General features: G+C 38.1%; 1 protein-coding gene across 2 annotated transcripts in view; it reads left to right on the top strand.

The window, feature by feature from the left end:
* Positions 1-12,993, top strand: part of MAN1A1 (mannosidase alpha class 1A member 1) — a 147,273-nt gene that overhangs the window by 43,612 nt on the left and 90,668 nt on the right. For both annotated transcript variants that reach the window (XM_024551843.3, XM_045188723.2), the window contains exons 3-5: positions 303-399; positions 2,559-2,674; positions 10,633-10,713. In XM_024551843.3, coding sequence (XP_024407611.2) covers positions 303-399; positions 2,559-2,674; positions 10,633-10,713 — 294 coding nt within the window. The remainder of the gene's footprint in view (positions 1-302; positions 400-2,558; positions 2,675-10,632; positions 10,714-12,993) is intronic.

Below are 12,993 nucleotides of genomic sequence, written 5' to 3'. Positions count from 1 at the left end.
TTAGGGATAAGCTAAATTTCTCTTGCTGGAAACTGACTTTTGAAAATGACGTGTATCTTAAATAGGACTAAATGGATCCAAGAAATAAAAATCTCCATTTATAAACATGAGGGGTGATGTATATGTGTGTATTTATATGTGTTCTAGGGCATTCATACCATTGGTACCGTTTTAATTAATCATCTTTTTAACAAAGCAGTGAGTTTTAATATTCTAACCTTTAGGTCTTTAATGTATGATCTACTTTGTAGCAAAAACATTTCAAATTCAAATCAGAATCCCATTTCCACCTCTTTTCTCAGATGATGAAACATGCCTGGAATAACTATAAACGTTATGCCTGGGGATTAAATGAGCTGAAACCTGTGTCAAAAGAAGGCCATTCGAGCAGTTTGTTTGGTGAGTAGAATATACTTTGTGTCACTTGTCACAATACAAATGACAGTAATGTCTGTTTAATTGACTCAGCTTGTGGGTAGTAGAGACATTTGCGTGGCCCTCCAGACCATGTGGCGAGGAAACTTGTACACCTGGAGTTATCTGCACAGACTGTGCAGAGTGTGTCCTTCAGACAGAGGAGGTGCCTGTTAGAACCACCTGCATACCTTAAAAAATACTGATACCTGGGACACACCTCCAGAGATTCTAATCTAATGGGTGTGGGTGCAGCATCGCGATTTCTAGATCCTAGCGTGATGCAGGTGGTTCCCAGCAGAGGAGTATTTTGTCAGCCACGTCAGCTGATGAAAGCTGTGTCTCCATCAATAAGCTGGCCGAGGCAGCCAGCTCTGGTGATCTTCACTGTATCTCAGTGACTCTCAGCTTTGGCTCCAGGTTTCTCCGATTTATACCACGGATGAGAAAGTGAGGGTGGATTAGGTTAGTTATGTGAACTTCCATATGTCCACCATGGCCCTCTGTGATTGGTTCTGTGGGCATTTTTAGCATTCCTGTTGTGGAGGTGAAGAAACTAACTAACAGCAAGGTTAGTTGGATACCTAGGGTCACAGAGCAACCCAGTATTCTTTCCCCTGCACTAGGTCCTTTTTAACCCCCACTGTTTAGTCTATAAGTAACAAGATGAAGGGAATGAAGTCTTACTCCAACACTTCCAAATTCACCATAGAAAACGTTACTTTCTGTACTTTAACTGAAAGTGTTAAATAGCATCAAATCATATAACAAACAACAGTAACAGCTGTCACCGTGTGCCAAGTGTTAGCCTCCTACGAACTGGCTGAGCTGGGCTTTAAACCCAGGTGTGGGTGCAGTCTCAGTCCTCCTAGTCACCGCACTGTGCGTTCCATTCATTTAGGATTTTCCATGTGTTTGGCTCTCCTGCCAGCACCGGTGTTAATACATACACTGCAAGTCTTTGCAGATTTCATAGGGTATTGCAGGGACTTATGTGTAAATACTAAATTATCAAAGCAGTAGGTAGTTTAGTAGATGTTCATATGAAGTTCTGAGGAACCAGCAGGATCTCAGGTAGAGGGAAGGGCATTCACTGCAAGAACAGGAAGCGGGAGCTGGGAAGGGTGGAAGAAAGGCGGTTGGTCTATCACAGTGACACATTTTAGAGATGAGGAGAGAACCTGAACCTGGAGTCGTGGCAGTCAAGATAACTTCAGATTACCGTTTCTGAAGCAGTGTCTTGAGAACATGAGCAACGGGAATTGAAAAGAGAAGCTTGGAAACTTTATGCAGACTCAGAAGCCTTTTTTTTTTTTTCCTGTTTACTGTAACTTTTTAAATGTAATTCCATTTTTGCTTTTATCTCTATGAAATTTTCTTGTACCATTAATAAATCAGTTATGTGTAAAGTTGTCATAACCAAACATTATTTAGCGCTATGTTATATTGATGGTTTTTAAATTTATTATTGAACCTTAAAAACCTACTAAGTCTCATACTATGGAATGTAGAGATAACAAGACATGACCTCTCGCTTCTAAGGAAGTTTACAGACTAAAAGAAATGCGTGTAAATAATTATTATAGAAAACAGAAAGGGCAAAAGCAGTGTAAAGTTGAGGGAGCTGAGAGGAAATAAATCAGTCAGGAGTGATTTGGTGAGTGGAGGGGGAGGTTAGGATCAGTGAGGGCTTCAAAGAGGGAGTCGAATTCCATTTTGGAGTAGTAGTTTCTTAGAGCTATCACTAAGCCATTTTAAAGCTAATTCTATTTAAACAGTTTTACACAGGTGCACTTTGATATAATTACATTAAAATTAATATATGTGTTGCTCCTGTTTTTTAGATCTATTGTTTTTCTTGCTAGAGAATGCAATCACAAATGAAATTTCTAAGAGATTTATTTTCTACAACTCAGAAGAAACTTTAAAGATTAGTGTATCCATCTATAGTCTGTGATAGATTTTAGGTTGGCTTTGGTGTAGTTTTTAAATTTTCTTTCACTGAAAGAACTTTAGATGTGTTCACTGTTACTGTTTATTAATAAATCCAGTATTACCCTCTCTCTTTCCAAGGTATGGTCAATTTGCATGTATGTATCTGTCAAAAGTAATGTATTGAACAAAATTTTTTCTGGTATTTTCAGGTAACATCAAAGGAGCAACAATAGTAGATGCTCTGGATACACTTTTTATTATGGAAATGAAAGACGAATTTGAAGAGGCAAAATCATGGGTTGAAGAAAATCTAGATTTTAATGTGGTAAGTTAAACAGAAGTTTCTGATTCAGTCTTTAACCTCAGTTAACATGGGCAGGTTATTGTGTTGTACCCTAGCAGAAACAAATTATGCAGCTTTCAAGTAGTAAATACTACATTCTTAAGTTGTCCTCCTTTACTACACAAGTACATGTCTTTGGTTTTTTGGCAATCTAAAAGAAGAAAGAAATTCATATTTATCTAGATCTGATTGTATCAAGTAATCTTATTCAAGTCCCACACCAGCCCTGTGAGCCAGGCGTTATTTTCACACCTTTACAGGTTAGAAACCTGAGCCTCGGAGCTCTAACCAGACCACATGGCAGTCTGCACTGTGAGTCTAAGACACCTGTGTGGCTTTAATGCTCAGGCTTTGCACTAAGCCAAGGTGTATTGTTATGACTTTGTTAAGGGGAGCGCAGGGTGCCAGATGGGGAGCTGCAATTTAACAAAAGACTGCAAGAGAAATTAAAATACAGAAGTTTATTACTCACAGGTCCTGAGGTAGTACAAGGCTTGTCCCCAGGAGCCACAGAGGAAAGTCAAGGCAAGAGTACAGACAGACTGAAAGACAGGACCTGGGGCACATTCCTTTATTAGCGTGGGTAGAGTGCTTTGGAATTTCCAGGCTAAGGCCAGATTGGGTCCTTTATTAGGATGGGTAGAGTGCTTTGGAATTTCCAGGCTAAGGCCAGATTTCCAGGCTAAGGTCAATTCAAACAAACAAACAGAAAAACAGTGGGGTTTTGATAAGCTCTACTGGTCTTTACTAAGAGGTACAGGAGGGGAAGGCCCCTGGGGAGGTCTCATCATGAGGGCTGTCTGGGGAGTCATATAAGGAACTCACATTTTCTTGTAACTCCCATTGGACACCAAGGAAAAGGTCCAGAATTAAAGGCAGTGGACTGTTCTAACACTTCCTGATAAATTTGATTCGGAAAGAGCAACGGCTTCGCAGGTGGAGCCTCGTATTCAGTTCAAGTATCTATAGAGGTGCATAGATCTGCACAGAAAACTAAGGATACACTCCAGTGGGTGAGTTTTCTGGCTTCAATTTAAAAATAATCCTAGGACGAAGAATCTAAAACAGCTCCTTGGTTATTCCTTACTCATTCATGCATTAATCATTTACTAAATATCTTTTAAAGATCAGATGCTTACCCTCCTAGAGCTTATAGTCTAAGAGAAAAAGTAGTCCAAGTACCTAGCTATGGCTGGTTTTCTTGAAAAGGCAGAAAGGAAGTTGGCCCGAAGGTTGTGGGTTATTGTTAGACTGAAAAGGCAGAAAGGAAGAGGAAATTACTAAAGAGTACTGAGACATACTAGGTAATTTTTTTCACGGGCTATCTTAGTTAGTCTTTGTGATAACCATATAGGGGAGGAGGTGATATTTTCCCTGTTTTTATAGATGAAGAGGTGTTTGCATAGTCTGCCCAGAATCATGCAGCAGGACCGAGGTCTGCCTAACTCAGTGACCCTGTTTTTGTTGGAGAGGAAATGCAGAGTTGAGAAATACATAGGCGTACAGAATTTGAGTCTTCCAAGGTTAGGTATGTAATCTTAGTATCACAGTGCTCATTAAGTGCATTGTTCCATTGGTATTCAATAAATATTAATTAAATGAAAGAGAAGCCTAGCTATCTTGGCCTGCTTCCTGACAGACTTAGCTGGAAGACAAGCTGACAGAGTGCAAGGGTGGCTGTAGTGTTTCATATTTTTGTATGGTTGAATTGATCTGGAGTTCAAGTGCAGTGGATCTACTTGTTTTTACCCACCCTGCTTTCAGAATGGATTTGTGGTGACTCCTGTGTTCATTAGCATAAAGACAAATGATCGAGAGGTTCATATTTGGGCATTTCTAAATTAAGTACTCAGCTCCCTGTCTTTACTGTCACTTTGAGGAAGTACTGATTACCCAGATCCTTACATGAGGAATATTGAAAACTATGAATTTTATAGGCCACATAGAAATTTTCCCCAGATAACAATTTCTTATATAAACTCTTAGTAAAAGCCAAAGTTACATTAAAATTATCCTTAAAAGGCTTTGTTCTACATTGAGGTAAAGTGATACTCTGTATGAAAGGCCAGGTGTTACAAATGACAAAGGAAGATGATTAGCTCGCTCTAGACACTAACCAGCAGCACACTGAGACTGTAATCTTTGGCGGGCACCTGGATTGTGTCTTTGATGGTAAAGAACACCATATGTTTTAGATAACAGAGATACTAGTGGCAAAAGTTAATTTGTTTTAAAGTTCCAGGCTGTTTTCTTATCTAGTCTGAATACGACCCTACTTTACAGGAAAGTAAGTTGTAGGGTTCTCTCTCTGAAGGATATAAATTGACCTCAAGAAGTGACTTTGGATTTTCTCAAATGCCTGAATGAGCACTTGGCTAAAGGTCCAGAGCTCCAAGGCATAGAGCATTGAAGAAGTGAGTCTTGCCTCACCCTTGTGCTTGTGAGAGGTCTCCCTTAGAGCTACATCCCAATGGGGTGTACCTAACCAAGTTTACTATCCTGCTGAATGGAGTTATGTAATATTTTCCATCTGAATGCTAATCAGTGCTTGCTTAGAGTGATGATTTGGGTTTTGGCTTTCAGGGGATACTGAGCAGCTTTCTCTGACTGTTATTAGTGATAAATCAGACTGCTACTCAAGGGCCCCTCTGGACCTGCATGGTAAAACCACCCTATCAACATAGAAAAACAGTTATTTGCCTATCTTTATGACTCAGAAAACTTAAACTTTGTTCATCTGAAGAGGTTTATGGTGTTACTTAAATATGAAACTAAAGGCCACTAGAACATATGTTACACTAAGTTACTCTGTTTAATATTGCAATCTAATCTGTTAAAATGAGTTTTATACTTATTTTTAATCCTCAAAATGTTAATGAAACACCTATTTTGAAGTGTTTTATAAATAAAGGTGTATACTAAGCCTAAAGGCCTATAGGCAGCTCCCTGTCTTTAATCAGCGGCTATGAAAAGTTTCATGTTGTCCGCAGCATGTTTCTCAGTAAGATAAAGCGTAGTTATAACATATGCTAGTGGTGGACAATGATTATTGAACAGTCACTGCACTGGATTGCAGTGGGACCGTTGTTACCACACAGAGTTAGTATCGGGTCCTAGTCGAGCAGTTACTATTAAACATTGTTACTGTGTTGGTTTGTGCGGGGACAGCCTGCTTGTATCTCTCGTACAGGAACAGGCTGAGAAACCCAGGCTTATGCTTATTGAGTAGAAAGCTGACAGGGCGTGTGGAAGAATAGCTAGTAAATGAGTAGTCTCTGAGAATTGCTTCGAGAAAGAGAGAATTACCTTTTAAAAAGTCTCTAAGAATTAGTATCGAACACTCAGAGTAGAATTAACATATTTTTGAAAATAAAAGTTCTTTTCCAGGAGGGCTCTTTTCAGTTTAATGTGATCAGTGGCATCTGTCAAGCTGTGTGGAATCACAGGATAACTAAGGAGAATTCTGGAACAAGTCGGATTCTAAATAATTGTCATAAGGCTTGAAGGTGCAAAGGAACAACATATCTGCCCTTTAGAGGAAGCATTTACATCCGTAGTCAATACTGTCAAATCTGTTATTTTATTTACTAAGATCTATTAAAACAGGTTGTTTGATAGATAATTTTGGTGAATAAATTGGTTATAAAAAATACAGCCTAGACCCTAGCTGTGTAGCTCAGTTAGTTAGAGTGTCATGCCAACACACCAAGGTTGCAGGTTCCACCCCTGATCAGGCCGTACTGGAGAATCTACCAGTGAATGCAGTGAGTGCATATGCAAGTGGAACAACAAATCTCTCATCTCTCTCCGTCTGTCTCTCTCTCTCAAAATTCAATAAAATAAAATTTTTTTTCCGAATACAACCTAACAAATTTCTTTGAGTTATTTAAAAGCTATCATGTCTAGTGGGAGGAAGTTGGGTCTTTCAAGTACTTGTTTTGAAACAGATATTTTGAAATACTCATTTTCCCGCTTACCCATGTCAGGTTACGGTCTCCATGCCCATGAGCTCATGGTGTGTTGGTTTGAGGAAAGCCTTTCTCAGTAGAGAAATGGAGGATAATGTTAAAGATTGGGGGAGGAAGAAATACAAAATGGTTTATTGACTTAACTCTTTTTTCGCTTTTAGAAATATTTATCAACTTAATAATTTTACATATGTTTATCAATCAGAGGACAGAAATAATAGGGAAAAGGATAAGCACTTAAAGTGGAAATTATCGGTCTAAGATAATTTGAGAGATTAGTACTGAAACCTAATTTTTTAACTGTGATTTTTAAGACTTAACTCTTGATTTTAGGCTTAGTTCTAAAATAAACTTAGTTCTGCCATATATTTTATTATATTTCTATGTGAATCTAGTTAAGTGTGTTCTTTGATTCAAAGGCTATTGGTAGAAGAAAGTCAAAATGAAAGAGTAATTTTTCCAACCCAGATATTTTTGTGAATATGCCTATAGTCAAAACTTTCCAACTTCCACTTGCTCCTCAGTTGTGATACTAACTAAGAGGTGCATGCAATTTAAACGGTAGACTGGGTCTGCATCTCAGACTGCAGACCACATGGACTGTGTACTGGAAGCCGTAGAATATATAGGGCATCTCCCTGGAAAGCAAGCACAGAAGCAGCAGACTGCGAAATTCACTTTTGCTATTAGGATAAATCACTCCAGATTTTAGCCCAAACAGGCTGTTCGGGTTTCCCCTCTTACATGCTGTCCCCTCTCTGTCCCAGCTCCAGTGCTGTCATTAGGGTAAGTCACCAGAAAAGTTTCAGAACACCTTAAAAGACACTACATGAATATTAACAGGAGGAATATATTCATTTAAATTTAATAAGATTATTTTAATCTTGGAAATTGAAACCAAAAGTTTATAATAATGGCCTAAAATCCTCATATTGTAGAAATTTACTTTTTCAAATCCAGATGTCATATGTTATATCAAGCCCAAAAGGAGGTTTGCTCAGGATTCTATATTTTAAAAGAAAGATTTGAGCCACTGAGAAACAACAGCTCCCCCGAGGGTCAGACATGGGTCAGTGTGCATTCTAGAATTTAGAATGTTATGATTCTAGTGTTTCTGACTTGCCAGTGACCTCTCGGGAAGGCAGTTTAGGCTGAGCTTCTCGGTACAGCAGTAATGGCAGCAGTCTCCACTGAGTGCTATCATTACTGCACGCAGTACCTGTGTCAGGCACTGAGCACCGTGCCTTACAGTCACAGACTGACAGGTAGTGCCTTGTAAGAAATGCATTGCTCCCTTCCCCGATGAGAAAACCACGACGCACAGAGAATGAGTGACTCGCCTAGGATCTCACAATCTGCTAGCTCCCAAACCAGCCTTCAGTCCCAGGTCTTTCTGCCTCTAGGGAAGTGTGTTTATAGTCAGCTGCCCCCAGTACAACCAAGGGATTTGTTGCAGTGGGAGAATTGTTATCTTCTTAGTCCTTCTTATCTAAGGATCTTTAAAGAGTGACCTAACATGTCTAAATTTCAGTCTTTTGACCAAAAATGTATTATAGCCCAAAAAGTTGAAAGAGCTCTCAAGTTAAGGTTTTTAAATAATTTAGAATTCGCTTTGAAAAAAAAGAAAGGAGAAAAAATTCTATGTTGAGAATTCAAATGTAATTCTAGTTCTCAAGGGGAGGAAGCTATGATGACTGTTGAGTGCTGCTAATGGTGAAGTGACATTCCAGAGCCAGATTTGTAAAGACAAGGACACAGCAATCACTGGGACGCAGAGTGGATTCACTAATAGCCAGATTTGCTTCTTAGACAGGCTCATTAGACTATTAGATCCATGAAATTCAAAAGGCAAAACAATTGACCTTGAGCATGGCACTGTGCAGGGTCACCTCTCAATATCTTACAGACGGAGTGGGATAAATAGAATTTAGGTTCGAAAGTATATGGCTGGATCAATAACTAGTGGAACAACTGTACCCAGTAGGTGATTGATAGGTAGTATCTCAATACATATCTCTGGTGGTGTTTGAAATGGCTGAGTCCTCTACCTTACAATAATTCTTATCAGATGTCTATATAAAAGTATTGATTATCTAAGATTTTTACAGGAGGAAGAATACATGTCTAATGAACCCATAGCCAAAGACTATAAAATCATCTTAACAGGTTTCAGTTGGCAGAAATGTGGAAAACTGTTCTCAGGTTTAAAAACTGAAAAACACAAGTACAAATTGAGAGTGATACAATTTGAGGGTTTAGATTCATTAGATTTTTATTAGTATACATTGTTACCCTTAAACATAAGACATACAGCTATGTGATCCAAAATAAATCAATGGGTTCCCTTTCCTTTTCCTTATCAGCAATTTTGTGGAATACTAAAACTTTTATGAATATTATATAAACTAATTGAGAGTGATACACTTCATGGATAAATTATAGCTAGATAGAGTGGTTTTAATCACATTATACTAAGTGCATATTTGAAATTATGAAACACTCACCAAAGAGTATTTTAATACTTTTCCGTAACTCTGCCCAGTAATTCTGCCTCCTAAGTAGCTTTCATAATTTTTTTGCAGAAAATGTTTTGAAAAGCAATTTAACTTAAGCAGTTACTTACCTTCAGTTGTTAGAACCTTATATCTTTTTAGAGAGAGCATGTGAAAACTGAATGAAGATATATTTCCTTTTTTCCCTGTAACTGTTTTCTCCCACTGCAGCGTAGACTGTACGCGTCTGAGGAGCTTGTTGGTCTTTATTGCCATGTCCCTAAAACCTAGGACAGTGCCTGGCACATGGAAGTTGGTTAATAAATGTTTGTTAGAGGAAATTAAAAAAAAAAGTCTTGGGTGACTTTGACTAAGTTTATCTGCTGAATATTTACTCCAAATATTATAATTTTCTATTCGCCCCCATGATTTGATGGTTCAGCATTAGGCAGAAGTGAACACTTACTGAGTAGGCCCAAAGAACGTGAAAGGACGATAACTAAAACTTGACGTGTGCCTTACATTTGTTGTAGGTTAGCTGTACTAAATTATCTAGTAAAAGAATGCAAGAAAATGCCCTTAACAGTCATATTTTGTAACTCAATAAAAGTATTGGCAGTAGTACAACCAGTAGTACTGCCACAATGATACAACCAGTAATAAAGAGACTTGGTGTATTATCATGGGGGGTGATATTGGAGTTCAGGTAGCAGAGCCCTGGACCAAGAATTGAGTAGTCAAGTTCAAATCCTGATTCAACTACTTATTAGTTGTCTGACCTTAAAAAGTCGCAGTAACCATTATACATCTCAGGCTCTCCATTTGCAAAATGGACATAAGGGCAGCAATATTTTATAGGGTGGGTGTGCGGATTAAAAGACATAGTCTATGTAAAGAGATTAGCATAAGACATGGCTTGTTGTCAGTAATAATAAAATCAAGCTATTACTGATGTAAACAGGAACTGTTTCGGCAGTGTGCATCATGATTGTGTTCCAGCAGCATACATTATGACCAGCATCTCCTTCAGGAGAAGATAAAATTTCTTCTCAGAGAGGTGTGACCATTCCAGGCTGCCGGCAGAAAGTTGGGAACCAGCGCGAAAACCAGGTCCAGCCAAAGAATGAGTCTGAATGGCCTTTCAGGAAGAGAAAGCAAATGAATAAAAGGAGAACACAGAATAGATAAACAGAGGCCCCGGCCCTAACACATCTGCACAAATAGAGGACACTAGGCATCGTATCTGCCGTTCTAATGAGGGAGGAAATAACATAAATAGTTGTATAATTGTTCTCTTAAGAGTCAAAATTACTTTATCTATATCCTTTGACAGGATTTTTCCCTTTCGTATATAAATCTCTCTGGGTAAGCATATATGACTTGAACAAAATTTGAAGATTTAGTGCGCTTTATCACGGTGGTTTTTTTCTCAATTGTGCACTATCATTTATGTATAAACCCCTTTGTCTTGTTTCCACAGAATGCTGAAGTTTCTGTTTTTGAAGTTAATATACGCTTTGTTGGCGGACTGCTCTCAGCCTACTATCTGTCTGGAGAAGAGGTAATAAAAAGTGGCATATAGGTGTGACTTAAAGTTACATTTTTAGGGTAAAATGTGCTTTTGTAGTATATATTTAGGGGTATCCAGTGAATTTTCATATTTTCTAGCCTCTAGAAAATATGAGGCCTCTAGCATACACTGAATTTCATAAAGTATGTACTAATCAAATGAGCACAGTGGCAATATTTGGCAGAACATGTTGTCAGGAAATGGTAAACAATGTCTTTGAAAAAGCCTGGCTCCATCATGTTAGGGAGAGTGTGGTTATAACGACAAATTATGCCTATGGATAACAGGAAGAGGTCTAGTGTAGTAGCAGGCTTGTAGATGAATTTTTTTCCTTTAAAAATTATTTTAACATTAGTATAATATTAGAGTAATTAAAAACTTTTTAAAATGAAGAAAACTTGGCAAGTAAGATATAAAAGTTACAGTATTTAAGCAATTGAAGGGCTTCGGTGAGATACTCAGCCTCGCAGTGAGGAGTCCTGTCAGCCAGTACCCTGTGCAGAGTGCTTTAGAGCTCTTCCTGGGCGAGGCTTAATTCATCATCTACAGTTTGGAGCAAAGCAGCAATTTTTAATTTCTCTGCATTATATTTAAAAACAGATTTTTGTATCATTCTCAAAAAGAGCACAGATTTTCTTAAAGGTTTTGGACAACTTTCGGAGTAACCTAAGCATCCACTAAGAGTCCTTGCATCGGCCGCACCTGTGATGTTGACAGTGTTAAAAGCTGACATCACAGAAAACCAGTCGTGTATTTCAATTACATCTGAATCAGATTTGTGTCAGCCTCACGTTCTAGCTCCAGGAAGAGTGGATCTCACCTAGGGTAGTGTTTCACGTGTCTCTCTGCTCCTTCAAACAGGTTAAGCAGAGCAATAAATGTTTAACAAGAACAGCTGCTTTAACATTGTTCTGTCTTTCAGGTACTTTCTTAGCCATAATAAAACAGCCTGCATAATCTTAACATGTTCTCTCTCGTTAGATTTTATTCTATCACAGAGCGTTTCAGTTGTATAGATGGCTTCTGTGTTCCCCTTTATCTGTCCTGTTTATGTCGTAAAGTCTGTTCTTCATTACAGACTTTGTCACCTTCTCAGCCAGGGTAAAGGGAAGGCACCCTCTGGTACATTATACTTCCCTTTTTCCAGGCCCAAATAATTTCGTTTGTTCAGTTTGGTTTAGGGTGTTCTATGCATTAAACCAGAGAATCCATACTTTTAGAAAGTCATACTTCAAATTAGCTGATGTTATTTTAGGTAACAGATTTCTGCTTTTAGAGTACTTGCTTTGAGTATCCAATGCCTGGGTGTTCTCATTGTTTTCCACATGGCAGATTTAGCATGGCCTTTGTTTTAACTTTCTTCATCATTTTATGTGGAGGTGAGACAATTTGGGGGAAATAAAGACTGCATGCATCCTTCCATACGTGGGCTCAAATAGGTTCATCAAGAGTACAAAGAGAAACGAACACATGTCTTTCTTCTAAATATGTATCATGTTCAGTTAGGATACTTTTCATATAACAATGTTTTAAGTTTGTACACGTATTTGTTTATGTATGCTTATTACTGACATCTAAGTATTCACATGCTTATATAAATACAATATCCACAGATACTATAGTTTGCCTATAGACAGAATCACTTGTCTATGGCGTAGGAAGGGTACTTTTTAAATTCTCTACAGTACTTAGCCAGCCTTAGTAAACAAAGGACTAAAAAGAATACCTCCATCGAAAACTATTATTTGTTCTGTGTATTTGCCTTGTTCTTACCCCTGTGGAAACATTGGTTTTTATTATATTTAGACTTCCTATACCTCAGTTTTATTACAAAAAGTAATATAAGGTATTTTTTATATATGCTTTTTATTTTTGTAGCATACATTTTAATTATAGTTCATAATAATCATCTTCTTAGTATAGTTTTTGCCTAACTCTTCTGTAAACATTGAGCAGTTGGGTTGTTTTCAGTGTCCTTGTGTTTTGAATCATGTAGCTGCAGTCAGTAAATACTTATTTTCTAAACTGGTACTGCCGGGTGAAAAGTGACTAGACTGTTTCAGCATCACTTCCTGCTTCCTCCTCCCAGTTCCCTCATCACTGACAATTGCTTCTCACTGACCAGGGCACTCAGGGCCATTGGTTATCAGGAATGTGATTAGAAAAAATTATTTTACCCCAAGCCTACGCTTGAGGTATGTCTCCATATGAAAGGAAAAAATTCGAGCATTTATTTAATAAAAAGAACACCAGCATGCCCCAATTGTGAAT

The sequence above is a fragment of the Desmodus rotundus genome, chromosome 11 (assembly GCF_022682495.2).
Source record: "Desmodus rotundus isolate HL8 chromosome 11, HLdesRot8A.1, whole genome shotgun sequence".
Taxonomy (NCBI): domain Eukaryota; kingdom Metazoa; phylum Chordata; class Mammalia; order Chiroptera; family Phyllostomidae; genus Desmodus; species Desmodus rotundus.
The sequence above is the reverse complement of the archived record's forward strand: the minus strand, read 5'-3'. Positions and strand labels throughout refer to the sequence as shown.